General features: G+C 38.4%; 2 protein-coding genes across 8 annotated transcripts in view; one reads left to right on the forward strand and one right to left on the reverse strand.

Moving 5' to 3' along the window:
- The first annotated feature begins 7,238 nt into the window (after positions 1 to 7,238).
- rfc2 (replication factor C (activator 1) 2) overlaps positions 7,239 to 19,960 on the forward strand; it is a 31,093-nt gene continuing 18,371 nt past the window's right edge. The window contains exons 1-2 of the mRNA XM_061902826.1: positions 7,239 to 7,352; positions 16,910 to 17,110. The gene's annotated coding sequence lies outside the window, so the exon portion shown is untranslated. The remainder of the gene's footprint in view (positions 7,353 to 16,909; positions 17,111 to 19,960) is intronic.
- On the reverse strand, positions 7,562 to 19,907 carry LOC133554286 (major histocompatibility complex class I-related gene protein-like). 7 transcript variants are annotated; one of them, XR_009807088.1, is made up of 10 exons: positions 19,762 to 19,904; positions 19,630 to 19,702; positions 18,984 to 19,041; positions 17,236 to 17,502; positions 14,838 to 15,116; positions 14,448 to 14,756; positions 14,177 to 14,278; positions 14,001 to 14,018; positions 10,478 to 10,536; positions 7,562 to 10,033 (listed from the first exon to the last, which is right to left on the reverse strand). XR_009807088.1 is itself a non-coding variant. In XM_061902831.1 (10 exons), coding segments are annotated over exons 4-8 (957 nt in total). In that variant the 5' UTR covers positions 18,354 to 18,456; positions 18,984 to 19,041; positions 19,630 to 19,702; positions 19,762 to 19,907; the 3' UTR covers positions 7,562 to 10,033; positions 14,001 to 14,018; position 14,177. The 7 variants fall into 7 exon arrangements, 6 of the variants coding, with proteins under 6 accessions (XP_061758815.1, XP_061758814.1, XP_061758813.1 ...); XM_061902831.1 differs by lacking the exon at positions 10,478 to 10,536 and adding an exon at positions 18,353 to 18,456 and having other exon boundaries at positions 19,762 to 19,907; XM_061902830.1 differs by lacking the exon at positions 10,478 to 10,536 and adding an exon at positions 18,353 to 18,456 and having other exon boundaries at positions 18,984 to 19,044; positions 19,762 to 19,907.

The raw sequence follows: 19,960 nt of genomic DNA on the forward strand, positions 1-19,960 counted from the left end.
AGCAATTGAGAAAATCCCTCAAAAACATGTGGTTACCTCAGCTGGTCATCCTCTTCCAGAAATAACTAGAACAGAGTGGATTAGGAGTAAAAAAAAAAAAAAGTGTCAGATGCAAAAATATTGTCATTCTATATTTATCAGGTCCATCTGAGAAACTCAGAAGAATCTTTAACCAACACAACATCCCAGTACACTTCAAACCAGGCATCACCTTGAGACAGAAACTGGTGCACCCTAAAGACCGGACACCCCACATCCACAAAAACGACCCGGTGTATGCTATCCAGTGTAATGATGAATGTACTGATTCATATATTGGGGAAACAAAACAAGCACTAACCCGACGCATAGCAAACTCTTCAGGTCTAGACTCAGCTGTCTACCTGCACTTCAGTGAGAAACAGCACTCCTTTGACAACAACAATGTACAGATTCTGGACAGGTAGGACGGATGGGACGATAAAGGAGGGAGAGAAGCTACAGTTGTGATAAAAATTATTCAACCCCCACACATTTTTGGTGTTTTAGCAAGTTGGACATTTATTCCGTATTTTGTTTATAGTCATATCAAATAAAGATGCATTAAATAGACAAGTGCAACTTGAATTACAACATTATATTTTGTAACATACCAAACAGTGTCATTTCTCTTAATATCTCATTGACAAAATTATTCAACCCCTTGAAGATCATAACTCTTAAGAACAGAATTTGAATAAGGTCTTTTCAATCAGGTGTTGAAAACACCGGTAGATGTGATTAGAACCATAACGAGCAACAATTAAACTGATTGAAAAATACTGTGACGCTCAGCTTTTTGTAGATGGTCAATGGTGTATTTGCAACATGGTGAAGTCCAGGGAGTGGTCAAAGAAGTCAAGAGAGGAGGTAATTTCTCTTCATAAGAAAGGATATGGATATAAGAAAAACAGAAAAGGCATTACACATTCCAAGAGACACAATTGGGAGCATAATTCGCAAGTTTAAATAAAGCTAAAGGCACAGTCGAAACACTACCTGGGCGTGGTAGAAAGAGGATGCTGTGTGCAACTGCTGTCCTGTATTTGAAGCGTACAGTGGTTAAAAAACCCCCGGGTAACAACTGAGGAACTACAACAGGACATTGCAGAGGGGGGAACGCAGGTTTCGTCCCAGACAATAAGGCGCGCACTACGAGATGAAGGCCTCCATGCCAGAACTCCCAGGCGCACCCCACTTCTGACTACCAGGCACAAGAAAAATAGACTCCAGTATGCCAAAATTCATCTTGACAAACCCTAAAGGTTTTGGAAAACTTTTCTATGGAGTGATGAGACAAAACTGGAACTCTTTGGGCCTATGAATCAACGTTATGTCTGGAGGAGAAAAAAATGAAGCTTACAAAGAGAAGAACACCTTGCCTACTGTTAAGCATGGTGGGGGGTCAATCATGCTCTGGGGCTGTTTCTCTGCCTCAGGTACCGGGAATCTCCAGCGCGTTCAAGGCATTATGAATTCTATTTCCTAGCAGGATATATTAGCTGCAAATGTCATGAAGTCAGTGACGAAACTGAGGCTTGGGAGACGTTGGACCTTCCAAAAGGACAACGATCCCAAGCATTCCTCCAAATCAACATCAGAGTGGTTGCAGAAGAAGGGCTGGAAGACTCTGGAGTGGCCTTCACAGTTGCCAGACCTAAATCCTATAGAAAAGCTGTGGTGGGACTTGAAGAAGGCAGTTGCAGCACGCAAGCCCAAGAATATGAATGAACTGGAGGCCTTTGCCCAAGAGGAATGGGCTAAAATACCTGTAGATGGTTGCAAGAAGCTTGTGTCCGGTTATGTATCACCTTTGAAGGATGTCATTACTGCCAAAGGGTGTTCTACTAAGTACTAAAGATGCATGTAACTAGGGGGTTGAATCATTTTGTCAATGAGATATTAAGAAAAATGTCCTGTTTGGGTATTTTGTAAAATAAAGTGTTACAATTCAAGTTGCATTTGTCTATTTGACACATCTTTATTTGATATGACTATAAACAAAATACGGAATAAATGTCAACTTGCTAAAACACCAAAATTGTGTGGGGGTTGAATAATTTTGATCACAACTATATAACTAACTGTGTATTTATTGTGTTTGCTACTAGTGGTGATTTCACTCATACAACTAACTAACTGTGTGTTTATTGTGTCAGCTAAAATGATCATTTCACCCATATAACAAACTGTGTTTTTATTGTGTCTGCTACTAGTGATCATTTCACCCATATAACTGTGTTTATTGTGTTTGCTACTAGTGGTGATTTCTCTCATACAACTAACTGTGTGTTTATTGTGTCATCTAAAATGATCATTTCACCCATATAACTAACTGTGTTTATTGTGTTTGCTACTAGTGATCATTTCAACCATATAACTAACTGTGTTTATTGTGTTTGCTACTAGTGATCATTTCACCCATATAACTGTTTATTGTGTTTGCTACTAGTGCTTTCACCCATTTAACTGTGTGTTTATTGTGTTTGCTACTAGTGATCATTTCACCCATATAACTGAGTGTTTATTCAGCTTGCTACTAGTAGTCATTTCACCCAAATAACTAACTAACTGTGTGTTTATTGTGTTTGCTACTAGTGATCATTTTGCTACCTGTGTTATGGCATAGTTTTAACAAGTAACGTTTGTTTAGTATGCTAATTATCGCTAATTAGCATTTATGCTAGGTGTTTACCTGTGTACTAGAACTTGGTCAGTCTTAGTTAAGTTGTAAGTTTACTTACGTACAATCTTAGTTAAGTTGCTCGAATGTTTTAAGTGAATTGTGACTCCAGAAAATCTAATATCTCGTTTTTCACAGATCCCCAATGAATTGAGTGGACTAACAGTTGGTAAGTTAGTTTATATTATACTGCAACTGTAGACATTAGATATTATCTTAACTTATCTTATTAAACAGCATTAAATTTGAGCCACCTTTGACACATTTGCAGTAATTCTCGTTACCAGAAATGATTGATAAATCATCTTTGCTCACAGTTAGCATGTCTTCATACTATACCAGCTGTTTAGAAAAGTATTTACTTTCGAATAATGGTTCTATTTTATTTAAAAACACCACTTTTTAAGCACATCAATAGGTAACTATTTGTTGACTGTTTTCTTGGTCATTAATGTTTACTCTTTTTTTATATAAACAGAACATGTTGCTGCCTGTCTTGGATAGTCGAGAGCAGAATGTCAGGTTGTGTGATCCAACACTTGATGGCTTCCTAAAAGAAGGTCAGTCTTAGCGTCAAGATAAATCAATGTTACAACTAAGATGAGGGGTGTCCTGAGCCAATATTAATATTGAATATTGGTCCAAAATCAGCAACAAAACATGTATTAGATGACTTCAACTTGCATTAAACTATGTTGCAGACTAAAACTGCACATTTGTCAATATAAACAATTATCACCTAATTATTGTTGTGTGGCATGTACACACACACACACACACACACACAAACACAAAGTCCCCAAGGCAGAAGCTTAATACAAAGTATCCAGTAACAAACGTGTTCGCATCCTTCATCTTACTGCGTCATGAGCTAAATTTAATAAATCATTTTGGCCGTTTGGTGTACGGCAAAAACAATACAACTAATTAGCACTACACTTAAAAAGCACACATTTCATTAGTGCTTTTGATACAAACCATTGTTCTCTTAAGTAATTTCACTCGGCCAATCATTTTCCAACATTCTGCCATAAAAAAATACATGTACTTTTATGTTGTAAGTTTAGTGTTTTCTATACCCAACATTGTTCTGTGAATAATTTCACTTGATCAAGCCTTTTTAAAAATTCCACACTATAAAATAAAAAAGTATGTTCCATAATTTGTGCTAATATATCAGATTAATATCAGTGTTAGTTTTGTTTTAGTTCTAGTCGGACAATGCATTTTAGTGTAAGTCATATTTTAGTCATCTAAATGGATTTAATTTTAGTGTAGGTAGTCAACATTTTAGTAGACTGAAATTACAGTCAATGTCGACAAAAGTTGAAAGGATAACGCATTTCTGAAGTTGACTTGGAACCTTCTGAGTCACATTGTGCACTGAAAAACTTGGTAATCATTGACTATCAACATTTATCTTCACATTTAATTTAAATGTTGTAAAAGGGAGCATTTTCAGTTCCATATAATGCCCCTGCTTTGTTCATATTCTTTAAAACACAGGTGTGTCATCATCATTCTTAAACCCAGCATCTGATGTTACTATTATTATAAACTTCACCATGTGTAACACTGCGGAATAAAGCAGCTGCTGCCGAAGGAAGTCCTACAAGACCATGCCTTGATGCAAAAGCGATAGGTGGCTCCAATGAATCAAAGAGTAACACATTTAAAGGGGTCTGAACAGGGGCGTCACTAGACCTAATACTGTACTGGGGCGCACCTGGGGCACAAATAATTCATGTGAGCGTGCAAAGCGCGCAAGCAAAAACATTTTTAGCACTTATTTATCATAAAAAATACATAAATAGTGCTTTAAACTATGAAATCATATCAGATTATGTTGTATGGATCTTTGATTAACCACCTGAAATTAACTAATGCATTTGACCTACTTGTGCACTTTTTTACTCCAGACTTCTAAACTGCTACTGGTAAAAGCAAAAAGGAAGAGCAATGAATGTTTTTGAAATATATATTGCAGTAATCATCTGCAAATTTAACATCTACAAAAGTAAAACAAAAAATAAAGCACCCCTACATCTCTGGGTTCTTTTATATTATTTAATTTCCATTTATGGCAATGTGGCTAATCCTATTTCAGATACAGAAAACTATAAAATATACACAAAACAATAAAGCCACAGTAGTAGAATAAATGAACAACTGTTGTGTGTCTGTCCAGGGAATCATTTTCTGAGAAGTAAACTGTAACGTCTCATTTTCATTTTTGCAAAGTGGTCAATCACTTTGGACAGACATGGAAATATTACAGTAACTGTTACACAGTAGACCAGTGGTTCCCAACTGGTGGGTCGTGACATAAAAGTGGATTGTGTGTCATTTTCAGTGAGTCGCAGTCAGATGTGTGCATGAAAAAAAAAAAGTTTAGGGAGAAAAAAAATCAAATTCTGGCAACAAAACCAGATTATTTTAGCCTTTTTTCTAGTGACTATTAGTGAGTATTTTAGCAAAAGGCAAACCGACTAACAAGTTGGAGGAGGACTCAGGACAGACATGGAAATATATTAAAAAAAAATCTAAATAGGGCAACAAAACCCGATATTTTCAGCCATCTTTCTGAAAACAAATACAGAAATGTTACTATTTTTTCTGGAAACAAAACCAGATGCTTTAGCTGTAGCCATTTTTCTGGTGACAAAACAAGATTATTTTAGTCAAAGTCGCACCGATTAACAAGACAAGTCTACTGTGCTATTTTTCTGTGAAATAAACTTGAACGATTTAAAAATTGGCTCATGACTTGATGATATGGAAAAATGTTTTTCTTCCTGAAGATAAACCTTTTTAGAAGCACTCAACTCACACATGCTTACTCCAAATCATCATTGATGCAGAACCCGCAGACAATAACCAACATTATGTTTCATGTTCATTGGAAATTCCCCCGACAGCTCGTACAGCAAATGAATATGTTTGTCTTGATACAAGGAATAACTTTAGCTAACTTAGCATCAACTTAAGACAATAATGTTGCCTAGCTAGCAAGGACTTCACTTACATCTCTCATTCCTTGCTGTTTCTTCCCTGCTGCGGGCAAACAACTTTCTGATATCCATCTAGGAGTTACAGTTTGAGTCAAATCAAAATCAAAATAATGTAATTAACAAATTGTTGTTGGCTAACGTTACCTACCTCACGCAGTGATTCGCAGCCCCCCCCTCTCTCTCTCCCTCTCTCTCTGTCTGTCTCTCTCTCTCAACCGAAGTCTCAATCCACATTGGAAATAAATTACCATATTAATTAGCCATGTGCTCATTGTTAGTGGAGTGAATACAGTAGCAATCAATTACCATACTAAGTAGTATGTGCGCTGTTGTCTATGTTATGTAGACTTAAAACTCTGAAGCGTTTTTTTGTTTTATTGGTGAAATTTTTACTGGGGCACTGCAGATCAACAGTGGGGCACGTGCCCCAGTGAAATATGTCTGGCAACACCCCTGGTCCTGAGTCCTTCTCCAACTTGTTAGTCGGTTTGCCTTTTACTAAAATACTCACTAATAGTCACTAGAAAAATGGCTAAAAATATCTGGTTTTGTTGCCACAATTTGATTTTTTTCTCCCTAAACTTTTTTTTTTTTCATGCACACATCTGACTGCGACTCACTGAAAATGACACACAATCCACTTTTATGTCACGACCCACCAGTTGGGAACCACTGGTCTACTGTGTAACAGTTACTGTGATATTTCCATGTCTGTCCAAAGTGATTGACCACTTTGCAAAAATTAAAACGAGACGTTACAGTTTACTTCTTAGAAAATGATTCCCTGGACAGACACACAACAGTTGTTCATTTATTCTACTACTGTGGCTTTATTGTTTTGTGTATATTTTATAGTTTTGTGTATCTGAAATAGCATTAGCCCCATTGCCATAAATGGAAATTAAATTATATAAAAGAACCCAGAGATGTAGGGGTGCTTTATTTTTTGTTTTACTTTTGTAGGTGTTAAATTTGAAGATGATTACTGCAATATATATTTCAAAAAGATTCATTGCTCTTCCTTTTTGCTTTTACCAGTAGCAGTTTAGAAGTCTGGAGTAAAAAAGTGCACAAGTAGGTCAAATGCATTAGTTAATTTCAGGTGGTTAATCAAAGATCCATACAACATAATCTGATATGATTTCATAGTTTAAAGCACTATTTATGTCTTTTTTATGATAAATAAGTGCTAAAAATGTTTTTGCTTGTGCGCTTTGCACGCTCACATGAATTATTTGTGCCCCAGGTGTGCCCCAGAACAGTAATAGGGCTAGTGACGCCCCTGCATCTAACACAATTTCCCAACTCATATGGAAAGGGGGTTTGTTGAATACAGTGATAGAAGTAGCACAGTAAGCTATTGAGTTGTAATACTAGGTCATTTTTATATTCGCAACTTAAAAAATGTTTATTTTTAATGGCAACAGTAAAGCACCGTTATTTTGTATTATATGGAGCTAACGTTATTGTAATGCCAGCATTAATAAGAGCCCTTGTAGTACTGGACGGCTCCAGCAGGGGGCGCGTTGTGCTGGGAGCTACACTTGGGGGACACCTGACTTCCTGGCAGTCATTACACATGACAGCTGAACAAAAATGTGGTCCTCGTATCTGTAGAACTCAAACATCTCCCTTCTCAGGTACAAGTGACTCTATGTAAATAGTGTTACCCCCAAATGTATCGTTTTGGTGTTTAAATATGTTTGAAAGGGTATATTTTTATGATGTGTGTCTTTTTAGTCGACAAGGCTTAAATACATGACCAAGCTAATGCTAATGCTAAAGCTAATTGCACTGCCGGTTGACCATATTCTGAAACCCCAAAAAGAGGACACATATCAATCAATCAATCAATCAATCAATGTTTATTTATATAGCCCCAAATCACAAATGTCTCAAAGGACTGCACAAATCATTACGACTACAACATTCTCGGAAGAACATATGCGTGCCAAGGTGAAAATTTGCCAATTATACTTCAATTTGCTTTATAAATAATATATTTATTTAAATAAAGCATTTTTTTCCTCCTCTGTTGACAGCAGTGTTGGCGATAGGAATCAAAACAACACTAAATTAAAGTGCACTTTTTGTACAGAACGCCACTACAATAGTTTAAAACAAATAAAGTGCACTTTTAGTGCATGATGTCACAGAAGATATTTCAATAAGTGTCACATAAAAATGACCTGCATATCAAATGGTGTATGTCCTACGGCAGTGGTTCTCAAATGGGGGTATGCGTACCCCTGGGGGTACTTGAAGGTATGCCAAGGAGTACGTGAGATTTTTTTTTCAAATATTCTAAAAATAGCAACAATTCAAAAATCCTTTATAAATATATTTATTGAATAATACTTCAACAAAATATGAATGTAAGTTCATAAACTGTGAAAAGAAATGCAACAATGCAATATTCAGTGTTGACAGCTAGATTTTTTTGTGGACATGTTCCATGAATTTTGATGTTGAAGATTTCTTTTGTTGTGAATAAATGTTTAGAATTAAGTTCATGAATCCAGGTGGATCTCTGTTACAATCCCCAAAGAGGGCACTTTAAGTTGATGATTACTTCTACGCGTGAAAATCTTTATTCATAATTGAATCACTTTTTTATTTTTCAACAAGTTTTTAGTTATTTTGATATCTTTTTTTCCAAATAGTTCAAGAAAGACCACTACAAATGAACAATATTTTGCACTGCTATACAATTTAAAAAATCAGAAACTGATGACATAGTGCTGTATTTTACTTCTTTATCTCTTTTTTTCAACCAAAAATGCTTTGCTCTGATTAGGGGGTACTTGAATTAAAAAAATGTTCACAGGGGGTACATCACTGAAAAAAAGGTTGAGAACCACTGATTTAGACAGTGCTTTAAACGTGGTCTGTGTTGCCCCCTAGTTGTAGGATAGGGTAATTGCTGTGTAACAAGAAGTATTAACAGGGCGAAAGTTGAGCTGGCGAATTATATCGTCAAGCAGAAACATTTTTGCAAACAAACACTCGGTTTAGGCTACATATAACACATCATAGGCTTTTTAGCATTAATAGCTGTTGTTTTTTGTGGTTACCTGCATGAATAACTTGGCTTTTATTAATAGTTCAGGAGGACAGCAATTGTACATAACACTGCATGAGAAAGTGGTAATAACGGATTTCCTATTGGGCACACCCTGGTGGTGTGTTCAAAAACTGCAACATTGAAACAGTCATTTTATCAAATGATCTACGTCAGAGATGCGCGGATAGGCAATTATATCATCCGCATCCGCATCACCAAAGTCGTCATCCACCTGCCGTCCACCCGAACCAACTTTTTATCAGGACCGTAACCGCCCGCTGAAATATATCAGAGGTTGGGCACCTTTACCACTCACAGAGCCATTTAGAACCTGTTTCACAGAGTAATGAAGGCAATTGGAGCCGCTTACGTTCACGCGATTATCCAATAGCGTTCATCCTGATGACAATAATATGGTCATGCTGTGTAACCATTACCTTTGGCACCTTTTGACAACATGAATGAATTGATTGTTGGTCCAGCAATATGTCGTGTGGAGCTTCCACAAATACACTACAAGATTGAATAGCATACTGGGTGATACAGAGTACACTGATGGTTGTGATATAAACAACTTTAACACTTACTAATATGCGCCACACTGTGAAGCCACACAATACAAGATTGACAAACACATTTCGGGAGAACATCCTCACAATAACACAACATAAACGCAACAGAACAAATACCCATAAGCCTTTGTATTCATGACACTTCCTGAATATATTTTACACCCCCGCCCACCTCACCGGACAAACTCGGACATGGGAAGAGTTTGGGGAAGCCTTGGAAAATGACTTCCGGATGGCTTCGAAGCAATTCTGGACCACCATCCGCCGCCTCAGGAAGGGGAAGCAGTGCACTGTCAACACCGTGTATGGTGCGGATGGTGTTCTGCTGACCTTAACTGCGGATGTTGTGGATATGTGGAAGGAATACTTCGAAGACCTCCTCAATCCCACCAACACGTCTTCATATGATTGTTTGGGAGGTGCATAATGTTTGGCCAAAGAATTAGAAGTGTACGAAAATGAAAATGCATAATTACAAGTATACTACTGTTACAGTGCAAGTGATCCCACCATAGGGGGCAAAAACATTTGATCGTAACTTGAATTCTAAGACATAAACTTAAAAAAACAAGAGACTGTTAAACACGAGGAGCAGTTTGATGATGAGCAAAACACATGTCCTTCTCGTCTTCAAGTGTGACCACGCTCCTCAGTAGTCGTTCTCTGTCCCAGTGCACAAAAGATCCTGGAGGAAAAGCATGACAGCACAAGAATCCAAGTGTTAGCTGAAAGATGAGTTTGGATACGTAAACGGTCCATGTGAGCTCGTTCTGGGTGATATGGCCTAAACATAAAATCTCAGATTTTTTCACAAGAAAGTCGATTTAGGATTTTTTTTTCACCTACTTTTAAAGAAAGGAAAAAGTTTGTTATGCTGCCGCATGTTTTGAACAAACATTGCAGCGTGCAGTCAGTTGTTCCAGATCCGTTGCCGCAAATCTCAACTACTGACAACACTTTTCTTTTCTTTGGAACAATGTCTCACTCTCGTTAGTGTTAGCATTAGCCATGTTTTGCTAAGTGTGAATCTCCGCTAAAGAAATGAGGGTGGAAGCTCCTCAGGACAACACATTTTAAATCTACTGCAACAAAAAACTCAAATAAATCGGCAAAGTGTGAGCTAACTTACTGTGTTCCGACTGCTTTCATCCGTAGAGTTCTCTGAGCACTAAGTACCATCGTCACCAGCTGTCAGACAAACGCACCGTGACCTCAACGCCTCACATTTTGTACCTTTTACTTCCTTACAAAAGTATGAAGAGTCCAGAACTTTTATGGTAGTCAGAATGCTAACTGGCTGGTAGGGCATCAAATACTCATGTTCCCCACTGTATATCTAGAAGGTGCATCTTCACTTATATCAGATCTCTGATGTGTGACTCCATTGGTTGAGAAACATCAAGAAGCAGAGTGGTGCACTTCTACTTCCTGTCAATAGTTAGATATGTGACACGTTTACATTGCCTGCGTGTAAGCAGGTCACGTGACTCGGGACAGAGTATCTTATCATCCATCCATCCGTCCATTTTCTACAGTACATTTTAATTAGGGCTATGAAACGATTAACATTTAAATTTAAAATCAATTATGATTTTTCACATTCTTCCCATAGTTAACTCATAATTAATCAAGGTTTATCACAGATAGTTTATTAGCTTTAATAAGTCTACCTTACACCAGTGGTTCTCAAACTTATTTTCACTAAGTACCACCTCAGAAAACACTTGGCAACCACCATAATGACCAGCATTAAAATACAGTAGCGTCAAAGAAGTTTTATTTAACAAGTATATTTATTATTTTTGGCCACTAATGTTCCACATAGTTTGAACAGTAACACTGTGTTTGAATATCAGTGAATAAAACATATCACATCATTACAATATTTAATTGATTCTTTGGCGAACCACTAGATGGAGTCGTATGACAGCTTGAGAATCACTGCCTGAGACAGATGATTGTCAAGATTTGAATACTGTCAACATGGGACTGGATAATTTATTTGTTTTTTGCACATGTTTGTTATGCATTATGCTTTTTAAAACAGCTTAACACAAACACTTCACACATGCACACCACTTCTGACTCAGCCACACATTTACTATAAATAACTATTATACTATAGCATAAAAAGTGCCTGGGTCAGCATGTCGGGTGTGCTTTCCTTAGATTACCGTTTAGTATCATTACTCCACAATACTGATCGGTCGCAGAATTAGGGGTATTGACACCCAATTTGCAATTTCTGTGAAAAGTTTGTTGTTGTTCGTAGTGGGATGCGATGAGGACTCTGCTCACAGCGGAGGCAGATGGCTTCGGTCTTGTTGGGAGACTCTGCTGTGGGGCTTTGGATAATTTTGCCATTTAGTGTGTCCTTTTCTTTGTCCGTTTCTGCTCCGTCTTTGTTCCCGCAGCACCTGTGGGTTTTCTCGCACTTACGGTGAGGGCTGACGGTCACAAATCAGGCAAAGGGAAATAAAAAGTGCTGTTAAAGGAGATGAGCGTTAACTCGTTACTTTCCCTTTAAATTTGACAGCTCTAATGTTAACCAATAGTAGTACCAAAACATCCAAAAGTGGCAGTTTCCCTCTTGGCTATCCAGTAGGGTTGGTAACGATGAACTGGTTTGACTGGCTATCCAGTTTGACAAGTGAGCGATTCGGTTGAGTCGGTAGCAGTCACCTCATACAATCAGAATCAGCTGTGAATCTTTAGATTCATCGATTAACCGACCAGGTGTTGGACGAGACTATCAATCAGTTGACAGGGGGATGCCTCTGGATCAGCCCACTGGTGTGGTGGTTTCTCTTTTTAAAAAGGGGAACCAGAGGGTGTATTCCAACTATCATGGGATCACACTGCTCAGCCTTCCTGATAAGAGGTGTACTGGAGAGGAGGCTATGTCGGCTACTCGAACCTCAGATTCAAGAGGAGCATTGTGATCTTCGTCCTGTGGACCAATTCCTTAGGGGTGCATGGGAGTTTGCCCAATCAGTCCACATGTGTTTTGTAGACTTAGAGAAGGCATTTGTCCATGTCCCTTGGGAAGTCCTGATGAGAGTGCTCAGAGAGTATGGGGTAGGACATACCTGTATGACCTGCAGTAAGTCGAACCCATTTCCAGTGAGGGTTGGACTCGGGCAGGGCTGCCCTTTGTCACAAATTCTGTTTACAACTTTTATGGACAGAATGTTTAGGCGCAGTCAGGGAGTTGAGGGGATCCGGTTTGGTGGCTGCAGGATTAGGTTTCTGCTTTTGCGGATGATGTGGTCCTGCTGGCTTCATCTGGCCAGGATTTATGGCTCTCATTGGATCGGTTTGCAGCCGAATGTGAAGCGACTGGGATGTGTATCAACACTTCCGACTTCGAGTCCATGGCTCTCGCCCAGAAAAAGGTGGAGTGCCGTCTCTGGGTTGGGGAGGAGATGATGTCCCGATTGGAGGACTTCAAGTACCTCTGGGTTTTTCTTTTTCATGTGAGGAAAGAGTTGATTGTGATATCGACAGGCAAATCGGTGCAGCGTCTGCAGTGATGCGGACCCTTCATCGGTCCTTCGTGGTGAAAAGGGCGCTGAGCTGGAAGGCAATGTCTCTCAATTTAGTAGTCGCTCTATGTCCCTAACCTCACCTATGGTCATGAGCTTTGGGTTATGGCCGAAAAGACAAGATCATGGGTACAATCGGCCGAAATGAGTTTCCTTCAATGGGTGGCGGGGCTCTCCCTTGGCGATAGATTGAGAAGCTCTGTCGGTCAGAAGGCCCCTCGAACGCCTCGGAGTCCCCGGGAAGAGCTGGACGAAGTAGTTGGGGAGAGGGAAGTCTGGAATTCTCTGCTTAGGCTGAAGTCCCCCAGCAACCCGACATCCGATAAGCGGAAGAAGATGGGTGGCATTTTTATATCATCTTATCAAAGAAACATGTTTATTTAGATAGTGTTTTTTGGTCCATGTCTAAAAATAGATATATTTGATATGTGATTCTGTTGTCGTTTTACTTTATCTTTGCCTTAAAGCATTTTAGGGATATACGTATGTGGAGTTTTACACATTTGAAAATACTGTAAGCATGTCACTTTTATAGAATGTTTTTTTTTCTATATTTGAAGATGAATGTACCAACAGTATTTTCATTCATCAGGTTATTTGTATCCTCATGATTTTCCACTAATCAGTTGATTGTTCAGTTTGTTTTAGAAGACGTTTGGCCTCTCAATAGAGTAGTTTTCATCAGTTTATGCTCTTAAACTTAGCTTGGACAGATCTCGGCTGAGCACTTGGTGCCAAGGTCCTAACTATTCATCAAACATGAGGAGGAGCGGATGCACAGGAAAGAATGCTTTTGTCCTTTTGTGGCATAAAAAAGAAAGTGTCCATCAACAAATGTTAACCATAGAATGGAATCATTCATACACCCTATCAAATTATTCAGTTTTTAAAATATAACTTTTTTAAATGGCATGGTAACCCATGTATCTCGATGAATACGGATTCGTCCATCACTAAGAGATATCCAACCCTACTATCCGGTAAGACGAAGGGAAGATTTTCAGGCTAAACTTTTAACAAACGTCCACATCAGACTTCCATACGAGTGATGCTTTACCCCTGCTTTGTTTATGGCGGCTCAAAGAAAAGAGAATATGATTGACTTACCAGCTGGAACATAGTTGGCTGAAATGAAAGACAGACAAGATGGCTTAGACTTTTGTCCTTACATCACCTTTCTATGTGAGTGTGTGATCTCTCTTTGAGGATCTTGGAGTGTTTGTTGACACCTTTGCTGACTGGAGGAAAGCACCAACTCACAAAAAAAGAAGTGTGACCCTCACCTTATTTATTTTTGTGACGTATGGCAACTACGACAATGACAATGATAGCGAGGATCACTGCAGCGACCGCCAACGTGGTGCCGACGATGACCCTCACGTTGTCTGTTATGAGCAAAAAAGCATGAAGATGAGTTGTTTGAGTACTTTGCATGCATGCTATCAATATCCAGGATTGTTCTTGTGACATGGATCAATAATGGTTGAAGTTCTGATAAACTTCAATGTTCTTGATTTGAGGATGTAATAATTCAACTCAATGTGTTCTCCTCACCTTCATCGCTTGCGTTGCTCAGGATGCTTCTTCTCTCCAGCTTGGTGACCAGGTCCTCTTTGACACCAGACAGCTGAAACACACATTCGTACTTGCCCTCCACTTCGGCCGTCACCTCCACTTTCAGATCCACCGTCATCTGGAAGGTTCCATCGGGGTTTGGTAGGACTTCTCCGTGCACCACGTTCTCTTGGAGATCCTTGCCGTCTTTCCTCCAAAACAGTGTTGCACTGCTGGGGTAGAAACCTGTCGCGAAGCAGCTGACCGGAGAGGACGGTGTCTTCTGGAGGAGAAACACCTTTGGAAGGTCTGCATGGGAAAGAGTGTAGGTTGTAATGTTACTTATGTTCCTACAGGGGGTGGGCTATCAGCGTACGTCATGTGGTTTACCTGTTCTCATTAGTACGTCTCTACCAAAGTTCACATATTTTTTCAAGTTTCGAACGCAGATCTCAGTGTGGTAAAACTTTAAGTAGGTCATAAAATCTTGATCATGGTCCAACGTGTGTTTCATGGGGACGGCTTGTGGTTTTGCTGCAGTCCATGTCCATGTCTTGGTATCGAATGCTAAAAAATCTTCTCCATCATAACTAGACTGTCTCCAACTCTTGGTTTCATCAGTTTCATCATTCCATTCACAGCCTCTCATCTTCTGGTAAATGTGAAGACCTGAAAGAGTAACACAAAGTGTATAAAATGGAGTAAGGCTTAATCACCATCAAACCACATGCACACATACACAATTGTGTCTTTAAGAGGTCATACTATGATTTTACTCTCCAATTACCACACTTCCTTGTGTTCTACATAGCCTGTAATGATGGTGCTTTTTGTCAAACTTTGGATACATTTTGCTTCACAGACCAACTTCAAGCCCCTTTCTAAGTGTCTCTTGAAAACAAGTTGTTTTGGGGGCTGCCTTCTTAGATGCATATGCGTATTGCCACAAAACACAAAGCATGACCAAGCACTGTTTACTTCTTCGGAAGGAGGCTGGAGGTCTGTATAGTGACCAGTGCCCTCATGTAACAAGCATGAGTGCGCACAAAAATCTGCCCTGACATTTGGCCTTTTGTGCCCTCAAAAGGTTAAGGACACGAAAAAACAGGTGGCCTTGCACCTAAAATGACGACATTCCGGGCCTAGTCCTACCCTAAGATGTGTGTACACCACCTGCTCTCTCCTACACATCCCTTTATTTTACTCTCCTTTAATAGGTTGTTATGTAAGTGTCTGACAGGTTACTAGTCGTTCTATTACAGGTTGACGCACCAACTTCTGGAATAGATACTCCTGCTCCAAAATGTTCTTATACCGGGTCCTTTCATCTGTCTGTATTAATATTTAGGAAACTATAGAATCTCATTTTCATATATCTTTCAACCTGGACACATTATCAGCTTCTTTCCACCCTTTCCTTTTTTCTATCCAATTCATGTTTTCCCTTGGTCTTGGTAGAATCCAAGGGAGTACATCTGCCCCCACTGAAACTGGGTTGTACTGGCAGAGAGCTAGTGGGCAGCCTAGGACGCGGTAGGCTATCGTGGGTTGCTTTAGGTCTGTTCTAGTCTCTGGTCGTGCTACGTCCCACCCCAGCAGACGATGGCCATGGCCACCGCCATGTACAGTATGTGGGTGTTGAAATTGTGTTTTTGTTCTGTTTGTCTATGCATGGTCCAATCGGATGTGCACAAAATAATTATTCATTAGGGTTGAGATTGATTCAATTCATTTCTTAGGGTTAACGATTCAATTCAGAAACCATTCTCGATTCAAAAAATTAAAAATGTTTTAATAACTTTGGATGCCAGTTCTATGATTAACTACGTTCCTCCATAAAATACATAAAAATATCTTATCAATTTTTATATTACTTAAAAGAAAACAGTTTTTAATACAATTCTACCCAATCATTTAATAAAGTTAAATATAAATTTGGCAACAATCCAATACTTATCTTCTCTAAAGTAAATGTGTACAGCAGATATAGATAATCTACATCGATATGATTTGTCTAAATGGCTGTACAGGAAATGAAAATAAAAATTGACTGACATTTTTAAATATACATTTTTGATAATTTTTTTTTAATCAATTAAGAATCATTACAAATAAGAATCGCAATTACTCTAAACATGTTTTTTTTTCTTGACACCCCAATTATTTACTGCTTATTTTTTGTTTTTCCAGTGTGATTTAGTTTTGTGGCTGTATTTAGAAATGGCGCCATTGAAGTACCAGCAGGTTGCATCAGCTCTGCGCTCTTTCCTGTCTTTTGTATGCTATGATGTTTCCGTCTTGTTTTTGTGTGTTTGAACTTATATTTGGTGAATCTTTTGTATCTGCACTACTACCACATAAATTCCCCATTGTGGGATGAATAAATCTATCCTTTTTGTTGCTGGTTGTTCTACCCCTGAACCCTTTTATTTTGACCATTTTGCTTCTCCTTCTGCCAACAGGTGTTGGCATTCCTCCAAATAAGCCAGGTACCACACCCGATGACGCTTTGCAAAGGCTTCATTTAGGCGAACAAGCAGGACAACATACCTGCAGTGCCACACTGTATAACGTCCCTGCTCACGTGACCCAACACACAAATCAAGAAAAAAACAAACCATTAATAATAGGGCTTCTTCAGCAGCTGCCAACATGCAAGACAAGTGAGTTTTGATAACTTGAGCTCTCTAAGTGTCCTTCATGTGTTTTTTCTACGTCATTATGGATGCCCACAGACAAGTGCAGTAATGTGTGTTTTTTTTAGTACATCAAACATTTATGAACAAACCTTCAGTGTGGTTGAAGCTCTTCTGTAAACTTTCCAAGTCCTCTTTGTCCTTCATTTCCATGTAAATACCAAAATGTCTAATCAACCGAAAGTGCTCTGGATCCACCGTTGTAAATCGGTTCATCCATTCTTGTTTGGCTTCTGCTTTCCTTGTGTTGCTGTCATAGTGACCGATCTCAATGTCATCAATATAAGCCACGACCACATAATCTGGGAAGTTTGTAACTTGAGAGGACGCAGTGTGGAAATACTTGAGCGAGTGAGTCACTGACAAAAAAACAAAACAAGAAGAGAGTTTAATCTTTTTAGAATATCAACCATCTTGTAATATGAATATTTAAGTCAACTCTGCCCACAGTCGGGCAAAATTCCAAAACAAGTGCAGTTCCCCTTTAAGACCCATCGTTGACGATCATTATGAAGGACAGTAACTTTTCTTTTTTTTAGGATTTTTAAAAGATTAAAAAAAAGCTTGAAAGACACAGCTAATCGGACTCAGCTAATCGGGGACCACTGCTCTAAAACAACTTCAAAACTATTCATAACAATATGTAATACGTTCAATATTTACCGTATTTTGGTCATTTTAATCATTGCCTGACTGATTTCGTCCGCACATTTATTTCTGTTTTCATTGCAATGCAACTTCTGGCAACAAATGTGTGTTTGTCTTCTAATCATGACAGAATTGATACCAGACAAAGAAGACAACTATTTTTGGACAAATGAGAACAACCTTATCTTTTTTTATCTGAATATGCTGAGGATGAACTGCTGCTTATAGAAGCGAGCACAAAGGAAGGGTGAAACGTTGGAGTAGACGGAACCTGATAGAGTGAGTTCGGCGTGACTTGACGCTGCAAATTTCGACATAAATGGAGTGCTTACCCAAAATAAACCGGAAAAAAACGTCCCTGGCCAGCTGAACCAAACGAACAAATGTCCATCGAGTGAGTCACTATATTCATGCGTGTTATTATAACTACAGTACATACACTGTCTGGCTAGCTGTGTACAAACAACATGAAATAATACTTTACAGATACTGTAATATGATTGTTCATGTTTTTCACTCTGTATAGATTTGTGTCCTACGGCAGTGTTGTGTATTACTTACTCAAAAGCGTTTTGTGTTGACGTAGATGCTAGCTTATCTCTTGCCGTGGTTAGCTTTTATGGCTTATACATGGCGAAACGTCCTCATGGTGATGTGTTAGTACACTAGAAAAAAAAGAGTTCCTCAGTGTTCGCTTTTGCAATAACAATGTTGCTACAGCTTGGTTATTATACAGGTTACAGAACGTAAATTAAAGTATTGTTGACGGTTTTTGAATCTATTTTTAAAGTGATTTAGAGGTAGAATGGATTCTTCCCATTAGCTGAATTGCCGATATTTATATGTTAGACTCCCCCAAAAAACGTTTGTCTTCTTGTCTCTCATGATTGTGATCGATAGGCAAAATTCTAAAAAAAAAAAAAAGTGCAGTTCCCTTTTAAAGTAAACACAAAAAACTCTTTGATATCACAGAAAATACATGTTTTGTGTACATACGTAGTGCATATCATTGTTTGTTTGTTTATATTCCCTTTAAAAAAGAAACCGTAAAAATGGACTAAAATGCACTTGTTAATAACTTCTTATGTTGGGTCAAAGTAAACAATGTCAACACTAGTCGTAAAAATAAAAACAGTGTCATAATAGGTGTAAATTTATTAAATGATTTTGGAGTATATTACAATGGACTTACCAGCCAGTCCATGGTGTATTTGCACAATCAGCATTGATAAGACAAGCAAGTTCATGATCTGCTGTCACAAGTGCAGAATGAAAATATTTGTTAGTTAGCAACTTGGCGAGACAAGAAAGTGACCAACTTACCTGGCGATCGTTAATAACAAAGTTGCTACAGCTTGGTTATTATACAGGTTACAGAACGTAAATTAAGTATTGTTGACAATTTTTGAATGCATTTTTGAAGTGATTTAGAGATAGAATGGATTTTTCCCATTATCTGCATTGCTAGCCACCAAGAACGAAATGATTTTGACATGTTAGACTGCAAAAAAATTGTCCTCTTGTCACTCATAATGTATTCGGAACGATAGGCAAAATTCTGAAACAAAAAGTGCAGTTCCCCTTTGAAGTAAACAAAACAAACTGCTTGATATCACAGAAAATGAGTTATTTGTATACATACGTAATGCGTATCATTGTTTATAGTTTGTTTATATACTCTTTAAAAAAAGAAACCAAAAAAAGTGACTAAAATGCACTTGTTCATAACCACTCATGTTGGGTCAAGGTAAACAATGTCAAAAGTGGTCATAAAAGTAAAAACTGTCATAATAGGTGTACATTTATTTAATCATTTTGGAACATTAGAATGGACTTACCAGGCAGTCTGTGGTGTATTTACACAATTGGCATTGATAACAAAAGCATGTTCATGATCTGCTGTCACAAGTGCTGTATGAAAATATTTGTTCGTTAGCAACTTAGCGAGACAAAGAAAGTGACAAACTTACCTGGCGATCGTTGTTGTTACAACAGTACACCTGAGCAAATGACAATTCACTTCCTCAATGTGTTCACATTAATGTGAAGGACTTTGCTTGTGACGCAATGTACTGTATTGTAATGTAACTTAAAGACACGCCCTTTTTAGAGAGTGTTGAACTTTTCTTCTGTGGGAGTCGGAAAGGATCTTCATCAGAATCAGCTTTA

Source organism: Nerophis ophidion, linkage group LG06, assembly GCF_033978795.1.
Source record: "Nerophis ophidion isolate RoL-2023_Sa linkage group LG06, RoL_Noph_v1.0, whole genome shotgun sequence".
NCBI lineage: Eukaryota > Metazoa > Chordata > Actinopteri > Syngnathiformes > Syngnathidae > Nerophis > Nerophis ophidion.

Coding starts and splice junctions, on each gene's coding strand:
- LOC133554286 (XM_061902829.1), bottom strand. CDS start 19,038: ATGAACTTGCTTGTCTTATCAATGCTGATTGTGCAAATACACCATGGA. Junction 17,503..18,983: donor AATACACCATGGACTGGCTG/GTAAGTCCATTG, acceptor TTTTTTTGTCAG/TGACTCACTCGCTCAAGTAT. Junction 14,757..14,837: donor AGACGTACTAATGAGAACAG/GTAAACCACATG, acceptor TTTCCCATGCAG/ACCTTCCAAAGGTGTTTCTC.